Raw genomic sequence first — 19,914 nt, 5'->3', positions numbered from 1 at the left:
GTGACATATAGTTAATATTAACCACACTGTCTTATTCATTCCCAAGTTTTACACTAAATTCTCAATGATTTAAATTTAATTAGTAACCACTGAATTGGAACTTAGTTTGGAAGCCTGGATTCATCACATTGTAGGGATTTCCACAGTCCTCGGTAAGGTATAGTCTTCTCCTTTCTAAATTCTTGCACAGTGGACCTCCAAATCCCTACCTGACTGCTACGCTCTAACATATTTTTGTCACTTTGATTTCTATACAGAAAACTAAGTCTTGCTTCAACAAAACTGAAAGATCAGTATAGGTTTCAGTCCCAAAGTAAACCATGATCTGAACAGATAAAAAGGCAACAAAATATATTGGAATCTCAATAAAGCCCTGTTGATGAACTGCATGAAGTCTTAATTTAAAAGATGTTGAATATAAGTTTGTAGCAACTTTTAAGTGTATTTATGTTAAACTGTAAAAATGCAGCAGAATCATGTCCACCATCCTTGCTGACGTTCCTGGATTGCCCGATTTACAGAGGAATTTAATTTGCAAAACAGAAATTCCAGATGCCAGAGGTCCTTGCATTAGACAGTCAAGGCAATTTGGCATTGACATTTGCATAATTCTATAACAAGATAGTTGGTTACAGGAGTACCACATTCAGGAAAATTTTCTTGAGTTATGGACAGTATATGGACGGTATGTTGACTAAATTTGGAGTGAAGCACCAATCTCTAAGCAGCAGCAACAAGTTTTAGTCGTAAAAAGAGTTTAGAACAGTTCAAGCTTTCACAGTACAGCAGATTTATGGGAACAAAGAACCAATGAGGTCATAGCACTATAAACAACTGTAAAAATAATTGAATCCTAGAACAATACGACATGGAACCAACCAGAAAACAGGCTATTTTCGATCTTGTCTTGTGTAACGAGACAGGGTTAATTAGTAATCTCATAGTAAGGGATTCCCTGGGGAAGAGGGATCATAATCTGATAGAATTTCGCATTGAGTTCGAGAGTGACATGCTTAAGTCCGAAACGAGAGTCCTAAACTTAAACAAAGCCAATTACATTGGTTTGAGGGGAAAATTGGCTACAGTTGATTGGGAAATTAGATTAAAAGATATGACAGTGGACAAGCAATGGCAAACATTTGAAGAAATATTTCATAATTCTCAACGAATATACATTCCACTGAGAAATAAAAACGCCACAAGAAAAGTGAGCCATCAGTGGTTAACTAATGAAGTTGAGGATAGTATTAGGTTAAAAGAAGAGGCTTGTAATGTTGCCAAGAAAAGTAGTAAGCCTGAGGATTGGGAGGGTTTTAGAAACCAGCAAAGGATGACCAAAAAATTGATAAAGAGGGAGAAAATAGAATAAGAGAGTAAACTAGCAAGAAATATAAAAACAGATCGTAAGAGCTTCTACAAGTATATAAAAAGGAAGAGAGTAACGAAAGTAAGCGTGGGTCCCTAAAAGGCTGAGATAGGGGAATTTATAATGGGGAATAAGGAAATAGCAGAGATGTTGAACAGATATTTTGTGTCTATCTTCACAGTAGAAGATACAAAAAACATACCAGAAATAGTGGGGAACCGAGGGCCTAATGAGAGTGAAGAATTTAAAGTAATTAATGTTAGTAAAGAAAAAGTGCTGGAGAAATTGAAGGGACTAAAAGCCGACAAATCCCCTGGGCCTGATGGCCTACATCCTAAAAGGGTTCTAAAAGAGGTGGCTGCAGAGATAGTGAATGCATTGGTTGTGATCTTCCAAAATTCCCTAGATTCTAGAAAGGTCCCCGTGGATTGGAAGGTAGCAAATGTAACATTGCTATTCAAGAAAGAAGGGAGAGAGAAAACAGGGAACTACAGGACAGTTAGCCTGACATCAGTCATCAGGAAAATGCTGGATTCCATTATTAAGGACGTGGTAACAGGTCACTTAGAAAATTATAATATGATTAGGCAGAGACACATGGTTTTATGAAAGGGAAATAGTGTATGACAAACCTATTAGAGGTTTTTTTGAGGATTTAACTAGCAGGGTAGATAAAGGGAAACCAGTGGATGTAGTATATTTGGATTTTCAAAAGACTCTATTGGAATATGGGATTAGAGTAGACAGGGCTTGATGGCCGGCGCGGACACGATGGGCCGAAGGGCCTCTATCCGTGCTGTATAACTCTATGACTCTATGACATTCGATAAGGTGCCACACAAGATAAGGGCTCATGGAGTTGGAGGTAATATATTAGCATGGATAGAGGATTGGTTAACGGACAGAAAACAGAGAGTAATTATAAACGGGTCATTTTCCGGTTGGCAGACTGTAACTAGTGGGGTGCCGCAAGGATCGGTGCTGGGGCCTCAACAATTTACGCTATATATTAATGATTTAGATGAAGGGACTGAGTGCAATGTATCCAAGTTTGCTGACGACACAAAGCTAGGTGGGAAAGTAAGCTGTGAGGAAAACACAAAGTGTCTGCAAAGGGATATAGCCAGGTTAAGTGAGTGGGCAAGAAGGTGGCAGATGCAGTATAATCTGGGGAAGTGTGAGGTTATTCACTTCGGTAGGAAGAATAGAAAAATGGAATTTTTTTAAATGGTAAGAAACTATTAAATGTTGCTGAGCAGAGGGATTTGGGTGTCATTGTACATGAAACACAGGAAGTTAACATGCAGGTACAGCAAGCAATGAGGAAGGCAAATGGTATATTGGCCTTTATTGCAAGGAGGTTGGAGTACAAGAGTAAGGAAGTCTTACTGCAATTGCACAGGGCTTTGGTGAGACTACACTTGGTGTACTGTGTCCAGTTTTGGTCTCCTTACCCAAGGAAGAATACACTTACCTTAGAGGCAGTGCAACAAAGGTTCACTAGGTTGATTCCTAGGAAGAAAGGGTTGTTCTTTGAGGAGAGATTGAGTAGAATGGGCCTATTATGTCAGGAGTTTAGAAGAATGAGAGGTGATCTCATTGAAACATATAAGATTCTGAAAGGGCTTGACAGGATAGATGCTGAGAGGCTGTTTCCCTGGCAGGAGAGTCTAGAACTAGGGGGCATAGTCTAAGAATAAAGGGTCGGTCATTTAAGACTGAGATGAGGAGAAATTTCTTCAGAGGGTTGTGAATCTTTGGAATTCTCTACCCCAGAAGGCTACGGATGCCCAGTCGTTGAGTATATACAAGACTGAGATCGATAGATTTTTGGACTCTAAGGGGAACAAGGGTTATGGGGATCGGGCAGGAAAGTGGAATTGAGGTTGAAGATCAGCCATGATCTTATTGAATGGCGGAGCAAGCTTGTGGGGCCGTATAGCCTACTCCTGCTCCTATTTCTTATGTTCTTATGAATCCACACAAACAAGAAAGGGAACTTATTTAAAATGCACAAAGATCATGCTATCCTGGTTCAGCTTTTACTGGTTACCGAGAGACCAACATCTGGCATGAAGACCAATGATAATTATTAAAGCATTGAATACTTTACCAGAGTCAGTAGGTGAGGCACAGACCATTGCATCTTCTGAGAGAAAGTGGTTAAATATTTGAAGCAAAGGAAGCTATGAGGAGTGAGCAAGGTAATGCGATTAGTTTTTGATTGCTCGAGCAAAGAGCCGGCAGAGACAAAATAGGCGAATGGCCTCTTTCTGTGTTGCAAACCTCTAAGATCATATAGAAAAAAATGGGTCTTCCTGGCTACCTGTCTAACAAAATCTAACAGTTCCTCATTCATCTGGCTTCCAGTTGAGAGAGATCTGGGACATGGTCAATATAAATTCAGCTAGGGACCATTTTTGATATACTTTAAGCTGGTACACCAAACAATCGGACAAACGTTTATTCAAACTCAGTGACAATCTTTCATGCTAACATTCAGCACTGTTCTAAATACAAAGGCATTAGCTGAGAACCATCCTTTATATGCATCGATCCTTAGTGAATGTGGCAGGAAGGCTGCTTGACATCAAAAGCTGGGATAACACGGCTACAAGGTCAGAAAGCAATTTGCCCAGGACTAGCAAAAAGGCATTTCATCCAAATGATTTATTCTATGATCTGCTGCAAATCACTTTACATCACTAGTCTTGCATCTTTATCAGTATAAAATCGTCCTTCATTTAATTTTAAGTGTTTTGTTTTTGTTTTATATTTTAATTTTATTTCCAGTCCTATTTCTTTTTCAAGAATTGGATTTTATTAATTTCCTTTTTATTCTATTATACAAAAAAATGTGAAAATTCCATCCATTCATTAAGTGCCCTTAATTTTATGTAAACAAAGCATGCAATGAGAAAAGTACATTCAGTGTGTTAACCCCATTCTTTCCAGTACATCAGCACTTTTGTCAACTAAAATTCGTGAGAAAAGTGAATAAGTATGGGCAAAACTTCCAAGATGATGCAACTGACCCACCCAGGTAATCAATTGGAAATTCCAGGATTTCAATCAAATACAACAATCTACACTGTTTAGCCCTGACCAGTTGGATTCTATTGTCCCAACAGAATTAGGATCACAGAGTTTCATAGATTATTTAACCATCCGCCTCTATAATCCAAGTTAAAATCTTCAATATTATGTTAAATTTTTGTTGTGAAATTCATGCTCCTCAAGATGAGGAGTGTTAGTGATTGGGAATGGAATGCCTTGCTTTTCGAACACTTGGAAGCAAGATCAGCTACTCCCAGGCTCCTCTTCTCCACAACTAATTATCTTTTGAAAGCTCTTACCTCTGCCCCATACACCTTCACCTCCAATATCAAACTTTCATAAATTCATGGATTTCAAAGAAATGAGTGGACAACTTAAACAAAGTGGCTGCGGGAGGTTGTTTAACAACACTTTAGTAAAGGACAAATAGAACACCTTTCAAGGCCGAATGTTGACCATGCAGGATATATGAACACTTAGAATCAGCAAACTCAGGCAAAATGGGAGTAAGCGTAAATGGATTAATAAACAAATCAAAAGAAAAATAATGAGAATTAATTACCTCAACAGATCCTGAAAGGAGATCAGGGGGTGGGGTTCATTATGATGAATATTTCAACATGTTAAAAAGATGATCAGCAAACAGACATTCAATGGCATTACCGTCGCCAAATCCCCCACCATCAACATCCTGGGGGTCAACATTGACCAGAAACTTAACTGGACCAGCCATATAAATACTGTGGCTACAAGAGCAGGTCAGAGGCTGGGTATTCTGCGGCGAGTGACTCACCTCCTGACTCCCCAAAGCCTTTCCAACATCAACAAGGCACAAGTCAGGAGTGTGATGGAATATTCTCCACTTGCCTGGATGAGTGCAGCTCCAACAACACTCAAGAAGCTCGACACCATCCAGGACAAAGCTTGATTGGCACCTCATCCACCACCCTAAACTTTCACTCCCTTCACCACCGGCGCACTGTGGCTGCAGTGTGTACCATCCACAGGATGCACTGCAGCAACTCGCCAAGGCTTCTTCGACAGCACCTCCACCACCTAGACGGACAAGAGCAGCGGTACATGGGAACAACACCACCTGCACGTTCCCCTCCAAGTCACAGACCATCCCGACTTGGAAATATATCGCCGTTCCTTCATCGTTGCTGGGTCAAAATCCTGGAACTCCCTTCCTAACAGCACTGTGGGAGAACCTTCACCACACGGACTGCAGCGGTTCAAGAAGGTGGCTCACCACCACCTTCTCAAGGGCAATTAGGGATGGGCAATAAATGCTGGCCTCGCCAGCGACGCCCACATCCCATGAACGAATAAAAAAAAGAACTACAAAAAAACATGGATGCAAAGTATAACAGTAAGAAATTCTTTCAGTATTCAAGGGGTAAGAAGGTAGTCAGAGAAGATGTGATAATCATAAAAGATGCAAACAGGTTCAAAAACAGAGGATGACCACAAACATTGAGTAACAACTTCCTACAACTATTTACAAAACAAGACACAACCAAGGTGTCCTCTGCAAACAGGGTTATCACAGAAAAAATTAATGACTTCAAAACAATGAGATCGAAGGCCTAGATAAGGTAACAAGACTTGAAAACAACAAATTACCAGGATAGACTGTATTTAGCCCAGAATGATCGCGGAAACTAGGAAGTGCAGGAGACTTGTGAGACACTGATATTACAAGGGAGTTACTGGACACTGGGGAGGTACAAGTAGAGTGGAAAACAGCCAACACCAAGGTCATATTCACAAGGAGCAACAAATCAAATTCGGGCAACTACAAACCCATCAATCTTATTTCAATCCAGTGTAAAATAATGGAATTGATTATCAGGCGTATCCTTGAAGATTATCCGTACTATAAATAACCTAATTAGATTTGGTCCTTCACTTCTTTGAGTAAATAACACTCAAGTGGACTGTGGTAAACCTTATGACATGTAATAGCTAGACTTCCAGAAGGCATTTGCGAGTTTCAATTGAAATGAAAGGCTGCTTAAGGTCAAAGCTGTGGGGAATCATGGCAAATCTTGGAAATGGATAAGAAATTGGCTGAGGGGGTTAAAAAAAACAGTACTTGTTAGAGGTGTTACATTGTGATGGGGAAGAGGTGGAGAGCACTGAGTGGGGTACTTCAGGGAACAGAGTTGGGACCACGCCTGTTTATAAGGAGTAACAGGTTCAAAATAGCAAAATGCAAATTTAGGGGCGATAGAATCATAGAAGTTTACAACATGGAAACAGGCCCTTCGGCTCAACATGTCCATGTCGCCCAGTTTATACCACTAAGCTAGTCCCAATTGCCTGCACTTGGCCCATATCCCTCCATACCCATCTTACCCATGTAACTGTCCAAATGCTTTTTAAAAGACAAAATTGTACCCGCCTCTACTACTGCCTCTGGCAGCTCGTTCCAGACACTCACCACCCTTTGAGTGAAAAAATTGCCCCTCTGGACCCTTTTGTATCTCTCCCCTCTCACCTTAAATCTATGTCCCCTCGTTATAGACTCCCTTATCTTTGGGAAAAGATTTTGACTATCGACCTTATCTATGCCCCTCATTATTTTATAGACTTCTATAAGATCACCCCTTAACCTCCTACTCTCCAGGGAATAAAGTCCCAGTCTGTCTAACCTCTCCCTGTAAGTCAAACCATCAAGTCCCGGTAGCATCCTAGTAAATCTTTTCTGCACTCTTTCTAGTTTAATAATATCCTTTCTATAATAGGGTGACCAGAACTGTACACAGTATTCCAAGTGTGGCCTTACTAATGTCTTGTACAACTTCAACAAGACATCCCAACTCCTGTATTCAATGTTCTGACCAATGAAACCAAGCATGCTGAATGCCGCCTTCACCACCCTATCCACCTGTGACTCCACTTTCAAGGAGCTATGAACCTGTACTCCTAGAACTCTTTGTTTTATAACTCTCCCCAACGCCCTACCATTAACGGAGTAGGTCCTGGCCCGATTAGATCTACCAAAATGCATCACCTCATATTTATCTAAATTAAACTCCATCTGCCATTGATCGGCCCACTGGCCCAATTTATCAAGATCCCGTTGCAATCCTAGATAAAAAATGGTACTCGCCCAACGTGGAGCTCGTACCCACGACCCTGAGATTAAGAGTCTCATGCTTTACCGACTGAGCTATCAGGAAGTTTTTTTTCACCATAAAAAGTGATCAACACAGAGAATGAGCTGCCAGATAAAACGGTAAAAGCAAAATCTCTGCAATCATTCAAGAACCAGTTGGATCCTGTAATATGGGTCTTCAGGGTTTTTGATGGATAGATGAGCCGAGATTACCCTAAAGGCCTCACGAACCAACTCTGTGAAAACAGCATTTCACAGAACAATCAACGTGAGAAAAAGCTTGCACAAGGTTTGATTATATTGAATCTATGGTCTCTAGTCTCACAATCACAACTGAAATGAAAAAACCCACATCCATCTACATCATTCATTCCTTTCATGATTTCGAATCACATCACCTCTGCATCATCTTCAGCAAATACAAGCTTAATTTTTCAAACTATTCTTACAATTTAGAGTTTTAAGTCCTAAAATCAAACTCGTCACTCTTCACTGTATTGTCTCCAATTCATCCATGACTTTTTGAAGATAAAGTGAATGTATTCCAAATGTGGCCTCAGCGATGAGCTATAGAGATTAAAAATAACCTCCTTTGATTTGTGATTAAACCAAAGAGATGCATTCCCAGACCCGATTTACCCAATTCGCAAATCTTTCTTCTTTTCCACTTTTATCACTGGAAACTCATCCATTGTATACACATAGTTCTGGTCCCCTGTATCAATATTAATTATTTAACACTTCTCCACATTAAATACTATTTGCCATTCATCGTGCCAGCAGAACAATTTCTCCTGATCTGTTTATTTTCTATTTCTAAACTGCGTACCTGATCACATAGCTTGGTGTCATCAGCAATGTACAGTTGTATCCAAATATCATGCAAACATAAAGGTTAGCTCAGGTTGTAACTTTGGATGTGTTTACACTACAACTTCAGTGTTGGTGAAAACAGTTTTCATTTTGCACCACTAAAGGTGCAGTCTAAATCTGGAATCAGGGTCCAACCTGACTCAAGAGTCTTCCTGTGGCAGCTAGTATCACATCTCTTAACTTTGACACCGTATGGAGCATAACTTGAGTGCTGGGTCAAACCAGGTTAATAAGTATTCAATGTGTCCCTTGAAGCTGCTGGATACTTTGTAAATTAAATGTAAATGCTTAAATAATACAGATGCTGTCATTTTAGCTCTCTAAATGTTTCAATTTTAACATCTGGGAGAGGAGTTCTGTGCATGTGTGTAGCAGAGTTCAAGCCAGGGAGTGGATGATCTACAGCAATCACTAGCATTTGATTACTGTAGATCATCCACTCCTTACACTGCTGAAAAGTTGATAATTTTTCCCCAATCTGGCAAAAAGAAAATTGACTACACTGTCCTAGAAAGAGGAATTTCATTTAATGTTATTTGGATTGTAATTTACTCAAATTACGTGCCTGGGTTATTTGATTACCAGAAGTAAAGCCAAAATTTGGAAATGTTTGCTTATCTGCCCACTATCATGACCTATATTAGGGCAATCCTTTCCCATTACCTGTTTTGCAAAAGACAACTGGCATCAAAATATCTACAGTAAAATGATTCCATACAGCAGTGTCGGTACAGCGTCTTCAGAGAGGCTCAGTGGTAGAACTCTCGCCACTACATCATAAAGTCGCAAATTGAAGACCCATTCCAGAGACTTGAGCACATAATCTAGGCTGATACTTCGGTGCAGTTTTGAAGGAGTGCTGCACTATCGGCAGAGAAAAATGAGGCCTCTCTGCCATCTTAGGTGTACGTAAAAGATCCTATGGCACTATTCTAAGGAAGACAACAGGGTTCTCTGGCCAACATTTATCCCTCAACCAACACCATTAAAACAGATGATCGGGTCATTTATCACATTTCTGTTTGTGGGGCCTTGCTTTGCACATATTGGCTGTCATATTTCCCTACATTACAATAATGACTGCACTTCAAAAGTAATACATTGGCTGTGAAGTCCTTTGGGACATCCTGAGGATGTGAACAGCACTATATAAATGAAAGTCCTTCTTCGTTATAGCGGACCATGAAGGCACCACTGTGTACATTTACCCATAGATCTCGTCATAAGCAAACTATTAATCTTCAAAACATTTGTTTTCACAGGGCTCCATAGGATAAGCTGCACTTTATTCAGACAAAGGGACCAATTTAGAGCATGTAATATCCATATCACTGTAAACAATCAGTCTTGCCCACTCCCTCCCAAACTCTGCTAATTAGAAATGTGATTGTGAAGGAAATGAACTTAAACACAAGATGATCCATCAGTGCTTTCCAAATTATCATTAATCTTATTTACCTACATAATTAACTTCACCATTAAGTCTTCAAGACAAACTATGCTAAACATTTTTTTCCAGTGTAAAAGCAGCACCAAACTCAGAAATTTTCTACTTGAGCTATAGCCTGAACAAGAGGTGGTGCTTAACACCACAAAACAGTTTTTATTTCCTCAGCATATCATGGTGGGCACAGTGTGTGGTGGTAACCACCTAGGGGTCATGAGTTCACTAGGGCAAGCTGTGAAACTGAATTCAATAAAATCTGGTAATCTGTGGGCTAAACCAGAAAAAATAACAATGCAAGCTTCTGGATTGTCATAAAATCCCAACTGGTTCACTCATGTTCCTTAGCCAAGGGAACCTCCTGACTGGTTTGCCCTACACATGAATTTAGTCCAAATCATGTGCCTGAATCTGAAGTAGCCTAGCAAGTCACTCAGTTCTACAAAAAATACACTAAAGAATTCTCAATGTTGATTTTGGATTGGTACCTTCAAAACTGAAATTATATATTTAAATATGCAGGCATGTCAGCAATTCAACCCAGAAATGTCAATTAATTTTTGAAGTATGAATTGCTAATGGTGCATCATTTAGGCAGAGCCTTATAAATAAGTTACCTACGCTGTTTAAATCCTATTGCTGCTGAATTTAACAATATTCAAAGCATTAATAGCAATCTGATTACTCACCAACACAATCCTCAGCCATGTTGCTTTTACCACATTCTGTTTTGGTCTGGCGAGATTCAGCTTGTAACTTTCCAATTTCTTAGTACAACAGTAGTGCTATTCATGCTTCTTCCTGTAATGGAATCAAATACAATTTTGTTACATGAAAACTGCCTACCAATAAATAGTGAAACCAAACAAAAAGAAACTACTTGACCACTAAATTATTCTGTTAACAGAAAATCTACTTATTTATTTCAAGTGATTTACAACAATCTGGGACATCATTCAAGGAAATAAAACATCAGTTTGAAATATGTTGTAATGGCATTCAGCACAAGATCATGCATGTGTAAGAATAAGTAATAGTTTCTACAACATTTAATAAAGTTGCAATACTGGGTATTTGGGGATTTAGTGTGGTCATACAGGAAATGCAACAATTAACAATCTGAATAGGAGTACAACATAGAAATATTGCTTAATAAATTGGCTGAAATAATTTCTGATTTGGAAAAAGTATTAAAATTAACCAAAGTGTTGATGACAAACAAGAGGAACAAATCATGGGCTCCTGTAACAATCATCCTGAGCAACTATTGCACACATCCTTGCGAATGATAAAACAGCACCTCTAGAAGAAGGTTGGGAATAGGAGCCTACCCACCTTCTAAGCAGGAAGGCTTGAGGGGAAAAGAAAAAATATCTTCTACAAATATTTTTTTTTATACCTACCCTGGGTTGTGGCAAATTGGAAAACACCCTAATGTATGTGGAAGAGAAGGAACAAACACTGTTGTATTTCTTCTGATAGTAATGGCTCCAATGAGCCACTGAACCAAATACTTGATAAATTATCAAACTACGGTTTTACAGCTGGTAGGAAAGTAATTTGAGCCCCCACACCTGAATAACTTAAGCATTTGAAAACATGAAATTTAAATTTATCCACACAATTTGTTTACATGTGAAGTGTGAATATGCAACGGTTTTATTCCATGAGGATCTACATAACTCAGGTAGGTGGCAAGTTCCAAATGCAACACTTGAAATCACATGACGTACAAGTTCTGATGTGGACGATACAAGTGCAATACTCCACCAGTTCAACTCAACTCAATGCATGATGACACAAATACAAAAAGATTATTTCTTTTCAAGTTATTTGTCTATCAACACAAAGAAATAATGCTTTTACCAGTTCAATTCTAGGTAACCATGCTCAGTGCTGCCAAACGCCCCTTCGCAGCTGTTATGCTGTGAGTACTCAGTTTGTCCCCAGCCTGTTTTTGGTTGTCTCTAAATGCCAGGCTGAGAGCAGCACAGGCTCAGAACAACGTAGGCTGAGAGCACATCACCTGTCTTCTCAGCTGCAAGTGTTGATGCTAGTTCCACCAATCGCTGATGAAGTGAAATATTTTTGGTCTGCAACAACATATACAGCTATCTGGTATACATTTGTCATGTGTCTGTCATTACACCCGCTGTTATAAAGAACCCCAAAACTGCTACAGGTATGTATATATAATAAACACAAAATAACAAAACACAGCAATGATTACAAACTGAAATCTCAGCTCAGATTCAGATGAAGAGTAGAAATGGCTCAATTTTCGCTCTTCCATATAATCTGAACCCCCCCTACGAGATTACAGAAACTTAGACAAGTGCTTGGGAGTAAATACCTTTTTTAAATGTTCAGTTTGCACATGTTGAATGAAATTCTATTTGAAGTGTATGAAACTTGTAATACTGTAAACTTCCAGCTGCAAAATAACAAAAAAGATTCTATATTTCTACCAATTCTTCACATCTCATGTAAAAGAGCTTTAAAAAGTGTTAAATCTTACTACACTCGATCAGCCCAGATAATATCTGCCCACAAACTCGAACAGAGGCATTAGTGTTAACACCACAGGAAGGTATGTGGTGGCTTTTTGGTCAGAAGACATAGCTCACCACAGTCCATGCTCACAGGAAGAGACTTATTAGGTGCACACAAGGAGACCACAACAGTACTGAGCAGGGCTTACAAAATTACAGTTCCTCGTAAGACCGTTAACTAAAACCACAGACAAAAGCCTTGTTTACACGTTTTAATGTGCTTTGTGGATTTCTAAGATAATTGCAACACCATCAAAAGATCAAAGATGGATAAAATATAAACCACTTCTGCCCCCCAAAAAATTATTCATCCAAAAAGGTGTGTCAGACAAAGAAAAGCAGGAACCTGTATTAAGTACAATATTCAGTTTTGTTCGCACTCCTCGCTATTGGTTGCCACGGGTGAATGGCTTCCACTGTTTGGTTTTCAATGTGCACTTTGGACTCTCTTTTCATTAGCCTTCATAACTTTTTCAATTTTAATCATTTTCAGCTCTGACATCATTTAATTGCAGATTAATTATTTTTCTCTCGCTGTCTGAAGACCACCCTATTACCATAATCCAACTTTTTACATCTTTGAAATAATCAAAGTTCACAACTATATTTTAATCTCTTGATTTGGCTGCATTTTCAACCATTCCATACACATTTTAATTTTGACACCAAGAGCATTTTTTCCAGCTTATTTCTTTCCCTATTTTTTTTCATGAATTGACCTTATTTACCAAGATTGGAAATGAATAGGCTTGAGCTGGAACAAGCTTTTTCTGCTATTTCGGACAACATTTTTTTGAACTTGCAGGCCACACATCAACTGCATTGAAATTGCTATTCAGTGGAACAAGAGAACAGACCAGCAACATATCCTGTTGCCCAAATGGGAGAGGGACTAGCCTCCTTTGTTCTAGTCAAGACAGCACAGCTGAAATTGTCAATTTAGTACAGCTTTGCATGCTTAATAAGTTCTGCTGTTATTCTTGTGGTATTGCACATAAATACAAAGGGTAACTGTGACAAAAAATATTTTTTTTGTCTAGTTTTGACTTAATGGCTATCCCCTTAAATCCAACCACAAGACTTTAAGAGTTCAAGAGCCAGCTACAGCCAGAGTCTTGGATCAAGCTTAGCTTGCCACTACTGTTGCAAGTTTCATTTAGTTGTCTGAAAAGCTTGAGGGAGAAGCCAGGCTACTTTTGAATAAACAGACTGTCATTTGTTCCCCAGTATGTATGACAGTCAGTTGTTGTTGAATGTGGTCGCTAGTTATTCAAAATACCAGTAATTGTTTTCAGCAATATTTAATGGTCAGTAGCTGTTGAAATCTATAAATCAGCTTCGTGATGTCAAGAGAATAGTCTAAGCCTGTATCAGCTCCTGCAGTGGAAAAAAACAGGGGAAAAAAACTGCGTATATAAAAGTATTTTCCAAGTCACACATCATTCTGACTGGGACAAGTATCACTGTTCCATCATCGTCACCGAGTCAGAATCCTGGAATTCCCTACGCAACACCATTGTGGGAGCACAATCAGCACAAAGACTGCAGTGGTTCAAGAGAAAGACCACCACCACCTTCTCAGGAAATTAGGGATGGGCAATAAATGTGGCCTTGGCAGCCTCACCCATGTCCCAAGAGCAAACATAGAAAACAAGAAGTGAGTATTAGACTGCAACATCTTTTATTGTTTTACTTTCAATTAGCTGGGTAGAAGGATTTCTCTTGTAATTATACATACATACGTACTTACATCGTTGTCGGTAAATCACTTGTTCGTCTTTACAACAACTTGCATTTATATAGCACCTTTAATGTAGAAAATGAGAGGAGAGACGTTGGAGGAGGATGGTGTGGTAGACCACGTCAAAGGCTGCAAAGAAGTTGAGATGGATGAAGAGAGATACTACACCACAATCAGTCACAGAGGATGTTATTTGTGACTCTGATAAAGGCTGTTCCGTGCTGTGGCAGGGGCGGAAAACTGATTGCAGAGATTCAAACAGGGAGTTCTGGGAAAGAAGGGCAAGGATTTACATGAAAGCACTTTTTTTGGGGCCTATAGAAAGTAGTCATTCTTTCACACTTGCAAACGAAAGTGACCACTTCCGATTTTTCATTTTTGTGGGTCTCAATAATGAAAAGTATGTAGCCAGTATTCAACTGAGTATGATTCTTCGCTAACTTGACTGGAAAATGAACAGAATGAAAATTCACAAAGAGGACCGATTCTAAAAATGTTTTTAAATTCAGAAACCTTAAGTAGTTGGCACAAAATTATCCCTATTCTCGGACAGTTGCATCGACAACCGGATTACATATTTTACAGCATTTGAATTCATCCCCAATTAACAAGTAATACCCCACTTATTGAAATGCTAATTTCTTTTTTCAGCAGTTCCTTTGTTTCGGCACAGCAGCAAAGCTTAGTTACAGCACTGGAGCTCCCTTACAGGGATATGGCCAAACTGTTGCTGAAGAGCTCCACTCAATCGTAGCACTACTGCAGTGGAGTTCAACCGCTACTGCAGGCTGCGAACCTCACAGTTTAAAATTTTACATTACGTAATACTGATCTGACATCACAGTTCTTCAGTGCATTTGAACTTTGAAGCTCTTGAGAATAAGCAGCATCATTGCTTAAATAACTAGAGGGTCCCAATTTATAAGAGGAGGAGAAGGAATAAAGCAGAACTGCAAATGTTCCAATACCCTTCACTATATCAGTTAATCTCCTGAGTTATTTAAATCAACCATGCAGTATTTGTTCAGTGCCTATTGACACCACTGTATTAGAAATTACACAATCATCTCCATTCTGGCCAGGAATAGTGGTGTCACCATATGCAACCCCGAGAATACCACCGAATCAAATTCAGGATGTTTAAACTGCTTCTATATTGTTGTTCAGCCACAAGCTCTCGAAGTGAAGACTCCCGCAGCTGGCAGACACATCAGTGCAAATCTGCTGGATTTGTTTTTAGACTGATAGCGAGGAAGACTATCCAACGAATCTTCCTGGCTGCCAATTATCTTACTGGGGCCAGTCATCGCATACGGACGTCTCTTACCTCTGTAGTGATGTCGTAATAACATGCATATTGGTCAAAATATTACAGCAAGCCTGTATGTTCACAGAAAGTTGGGCACCACTTTGCAACCAGTTTACAGGAAGACCAACTGCACACTGCAAAACTAAATGTGTGAGAGCAACTTAATTAGCTCACTCCACTATGATGACACATTTGTTTTCCCATACCTTAATCAAGATAACAGTGTGGTAAGACAAATGTTCAAGTGAACGTGTGAATTTATGCAAGACAGAGTTCAACATTTTTATTCACAAAATTACACAAATCCAAAATCTACTGATGAAAACCAACACTTCACTATATGAATTCTGATATAGGCGAAAGGTTAAGACTGAAGTTGGACAATTGGGCATAACGTATATTTAAAAGAACACTTTATACTTTGGAACTTCATCAGAATGTGACTGCTGAGAAGGAATCATAGAATCAGACAGCAGAGGGAGGCCATTCAGCCCATCGTGTCTGTGCCGGCTCTTTGAATAACTATCAAATTAGTCCCACTCCCCTGCTCTATCCCCACAGCCCTGCAAATTTCTCCTTTTCGAGTATATATTCCCTTTTGAAAATTACTATTGAATCTGTTTCCACCACCCTTTCAGACAGTGCATTCCAGATCATAACTCGCTGCATAAAAAAAAATTCCTCATCTCCCCTCTGGCTTTTTTGGCAATTATCTTAAATCTGTGTCCTCTGGTTAACGACTCGCCTGCCAGTGGAAACAGTGTCCTCCCTATCTACTTTATCAAAGCCCCCCATAATTTTGAGCAACTCTATTAAATCTCCCCGCAACCTTCTCTGCTCTAAGGAGAACAATCCCAGCTTCTCTAGTCTCTCCACATAACTGAAGTCCCTCGTCTTTGGTACCATTCTAGTAAATCTCTTCTGCACCCTCTCTAAGGCTTTGATGTCCTTCCTAAAGTGTGGTGCCCAGAATTGGACGGAATGCTCTAGTTGTGGCCTAACCAGGTTTATAAACCTGGTTAGGCCTTGCTTTTATACTCTATGCCTCTATTTATAAAGCCAACAAACCCGAATTTGATTTTTTAAAACAGCCTTATCAATTTGTCCTGCCGCCTTCAAAGATTTGTGTATGTAAACCCCTAGGTCTCTCTGTTCCTGCACCCCCTATAAAATTGTACCATTTAATTTATATTGTCTCTTCTCACTTTCCTTCTAAAATGCATCACTTTACACTTCTCTGCATTAAATTTCATGTCATGTGTCTGCCAATTTCACATCTGCCTGAGTCCTCCTGAAGTCTGCTACTACCCTCCTTACTGTTTACAACATTTCTAAACTTTGTGTCATCTGCAAACTTTGAAATTATGCCCCCTATACCCAAGTCCAGGTCATTAATATATACCAAAAAGAGCAGTGGTCCTAATCATGGAAAGTTATGACACAGAAGGAGGCATTGGGCCCATCACGTCTGTGCCGGCCAAAAAAGAGCTATCCAGCTTAATCCCACTTTCCAGTAATTGGGCCGTAGCCCTGTAGGTTACGGCGCCTCAAGTGCACATCCAAGTACTTTTTAAATGAGTTGAGGGTTTCTGCCTCTACCTCCCTTTCAGGCAGTGAGTTCCAGACCCCCACCACCCTCTGGGTGAAAAAAATTCTCCCCAGCTCTACTCTAATCCTTCTCCCATTTACTTTAAATCTATGCCCTCTGGTCACTGACCCCTCTGCAAAGGGAAATAGGTCCTCCCTATCCACTCTATCTAGTTCCATCATAATTTTATATACCTCAATTAAATCTCCCCTCAGCCTCCTTTGTTCCAAAGAAAACAACCCCAGCCTATCCAATCTTTTCTCACAGCTAAAATTCTCCAGCCCTGGCAACATCCGACCCCTGGGAGACATCACTGTATACTTCCCTCCAGTCTAATAAACAACCGTTCATCATTACTCTCCGATTTCATGGCACCACTCTTCCACGGTTCCACATCTGCCTGCCCCAAATTAGCCACTTCAATGCCTTCTCCTTCCTTGCCCATCAATTATTTAACTCATATCTGTGGGTGACATTGCAAAGGAGTAGCACGTAGGTTAGGAAAAGGAGTTGAGTAATAATCTATCTGCTGCCCCTCTGCAATGTCACCCACAGACATAAGTTAAGTAATTGATGTGTACAACTCAACTACAAGACTGAAGCCACCTTGACTGGCTCTCACCAGTACCTGTCTGGGTCAAGCTCCAACTCCATTAACCTTTCTGGTTGATAACTTATCCTTAATTCAATGGTCCTCAACCTCAGTTTCTCTTGGACCCCACACTGAGTTTTTCCCCACTTAAATCCTTACCTCAGCCACTGAAATTCTCCACATTGCCTTTAATCACAGAAGATAGATTTTTCAATACCTCACCAACCTCACCCCCCACAAACTTCAACTTATCCAGAACTCTCTGGCAGGAGTCTTTTCCTGCACACTCATCACCCGAGTATCCATTAAACTCCACAGGCTCCCTGTATCCCAGCAGATCGAGTTCAAGATCTTTGTCCTTACCATCACAAACCTATCCCCACCCTACGTATGCAGTTTGTCCCAGCCAGCACCCTCCAGTCTTGAAACTTTGGCTTACTTGTTCCCCATTCCTTGTGCTGCACCAGTGGTAGTTCTTTTAACCATCACACTTCTACCCTCTGCAATTCCCTTCAAAAACCACGTTGCCTCTCTGTCTGCAAAAGTTTCTTTAAGTCCCATCTCTTCAACTGTGCCTTGCCTCCTAAATCTCAAGTCTTGCTCATGGTCCACTGCTTCCGCTTCATCAGGTTGAGATTTCTTTTAACCCCCAAAAAATTGCAATACAAGTGTAAATTGCTGTTGTTCAAGGATGGCCATTTGGACGAGTTACCGAAGGGCTGCATGCACCTGTGCAACTACACTCCAGCAAGAGTCATTGCCTTTCAATGAGATGTGGAGAAAAGGTGAGAAAAGAAAAATATGTATTTAAGAGATTCTAAGTCTGAGGAAAAAAATTAAAAGATGGGGACTAAAATAGCTCAAAGGCATGACTTCTTGCAATTCATGTGTCCATTCTATGTTGCTATTATTAAAGTTTCAAAGTTTGCTGCAAGTTTAAGGTGACCGGAAACAAAGCTACAAAAATTATTTCTCCAGCCTTTCCTTGTTCTTTAAGGTGTGTTCCCATAGCTGAATTTCAAGGCCAATATCAGCGCACAAACACTTTACAGACACATATAAACACTTTACAGACATATAAAATTCCTTTGCTTACTACTGTAACTGAGGCATTAACCTAGTTAAATAATGTGTGTCAGATGAAATGTTTTCCTCTCCACTAAGATATTGAGTAAATTATGCATCTGGATGCTCGCGTTCACACAGGATAATTTCAAGTCCATTGTTAAGGCAGAGTGGGTAGCGCTGTATTCTGTGCTGGGCCATGTAATAGTTGGTCTGCATATGCTTGATGCTGACACTGGATGTCCAAAATATTTTTTTAAATCGCCAGCAATGAAATCCCAGATTTTAATAACCACAAGTACATTTTTTTTTAAAGTCTATTCTTAACTGTTTTATTAATAAAGTGCTGATATTAGTTCTGTGCAGTTTTCACTATATTTTTGTACCCATGTATTATCAGTGTTGATGGTGTATCTTGAATTGTATAGCAACACGTTGTACAGTCAATTGCCATGGTGACAGGTAAGATGCTCAAGGATGTGAAGCCACCATGAGGGTACTCAATTGGTATGTTGTGTCAGCTGCACCAGACAAGTTTTTATTGTAGTACTAGCACCACAGAAATCACAGAGTAATTAGACTCAAGTTACCATGGATACTGCTGCCACTGGATGGTGTTGACAGCAAGTGCACAAAGGTTTGATTTCTTCTCCCAATGCCAGTGGTTCACAGCAGTGCAATGCCAGTCAAGTTATTATCTCACCTACATGCAATAAAATTTGTATTCCAAGTATATGATAAATATAATAGCTATCACATTATAAGACAAGGAAATCACAGAAACTACTGGTACTTTCAGTAAATGAGCAGAATACCGGAATTTCTACATCCATTATTTAAAACTAATGTGGTAGTTCAATTTTAGAATCAGTTAATGCAAGCAAAAAAAGGGGCAATTTCCCAATTTTTTCCTCCCCGTAAACCATTTCTCTGCTGCACTTTCCAATTCTCGGGCACTGGGTAATTTTTCGATAGTCCGACCCAAGTGCACTTCGGACAACCAAGTTTAGACAAAGGTCTGTTGTTCCTGGCCAGTCCTTCCATTTCTCCAGTGGTGGAACCAGTTGGCCCAGTACTATGGAGCAAACCTGTGAAGCAACAGACACTTACTATGACCTTAGCTAGCAATTAACAAACTGGTGTAGAATTACAAAGTTCTAATGGGGCGTGTGGAGCCTGAACTATTGCACCGATCACATTTTC

At 39.7% G+C, this 19,914-nt stretch overlaps 1 protein-coding gene across 6 annotated transcripts in view; it reads right to left on the bottom strand.

Annotated features, from left to right (window-relative positions):
* The window catches only part of dlg5a (discs, large homolog 5a (Drosophila)), a 170,761-nt gene that overhangs the window by 120,229 nt on the left and 30,618 nt on the right, over window positions 1–19,914 (bottom strand). For all 6 annotated transcript variants that reach the window (XM_067972536.1, XM_067972540.1, XM_067972538.1 and 3 more), the window contains exon 2: window positions 10,554–10,665. In XM_067972536.1, coding sequence (XP_067828637.1) covers window positions 10,554–10,572 — 19 coding nt within the window. In that variant the 5' untranslated portion in view covers window positions 10,573–10,665. The remainder of the gene's footprint in view (window positions 1–10,553; window positions 10,666–19,914) is intronic.

Source organism: Heptranchias perlo, chromosome 36 (genome assembly GCF_035084215.1).
Source record: "Heptranchias perlo isolate sHepPer1 chromosome 36, sHepPer1.hap1, whole genome shotgun sequence".
NCBI classification, from domain to species: Eukaryota; Metazoa; Chordata; class Chondrichthyes; order Hexanchiformes; family Hexanchidae; genus Heptranchias; species Heptranchias perlo.
The sequence above is the reverse complement of the archived record's forward strand: the minus strand, read 5'-3'. Positions and strand labels throughout refer to the sequence as shown.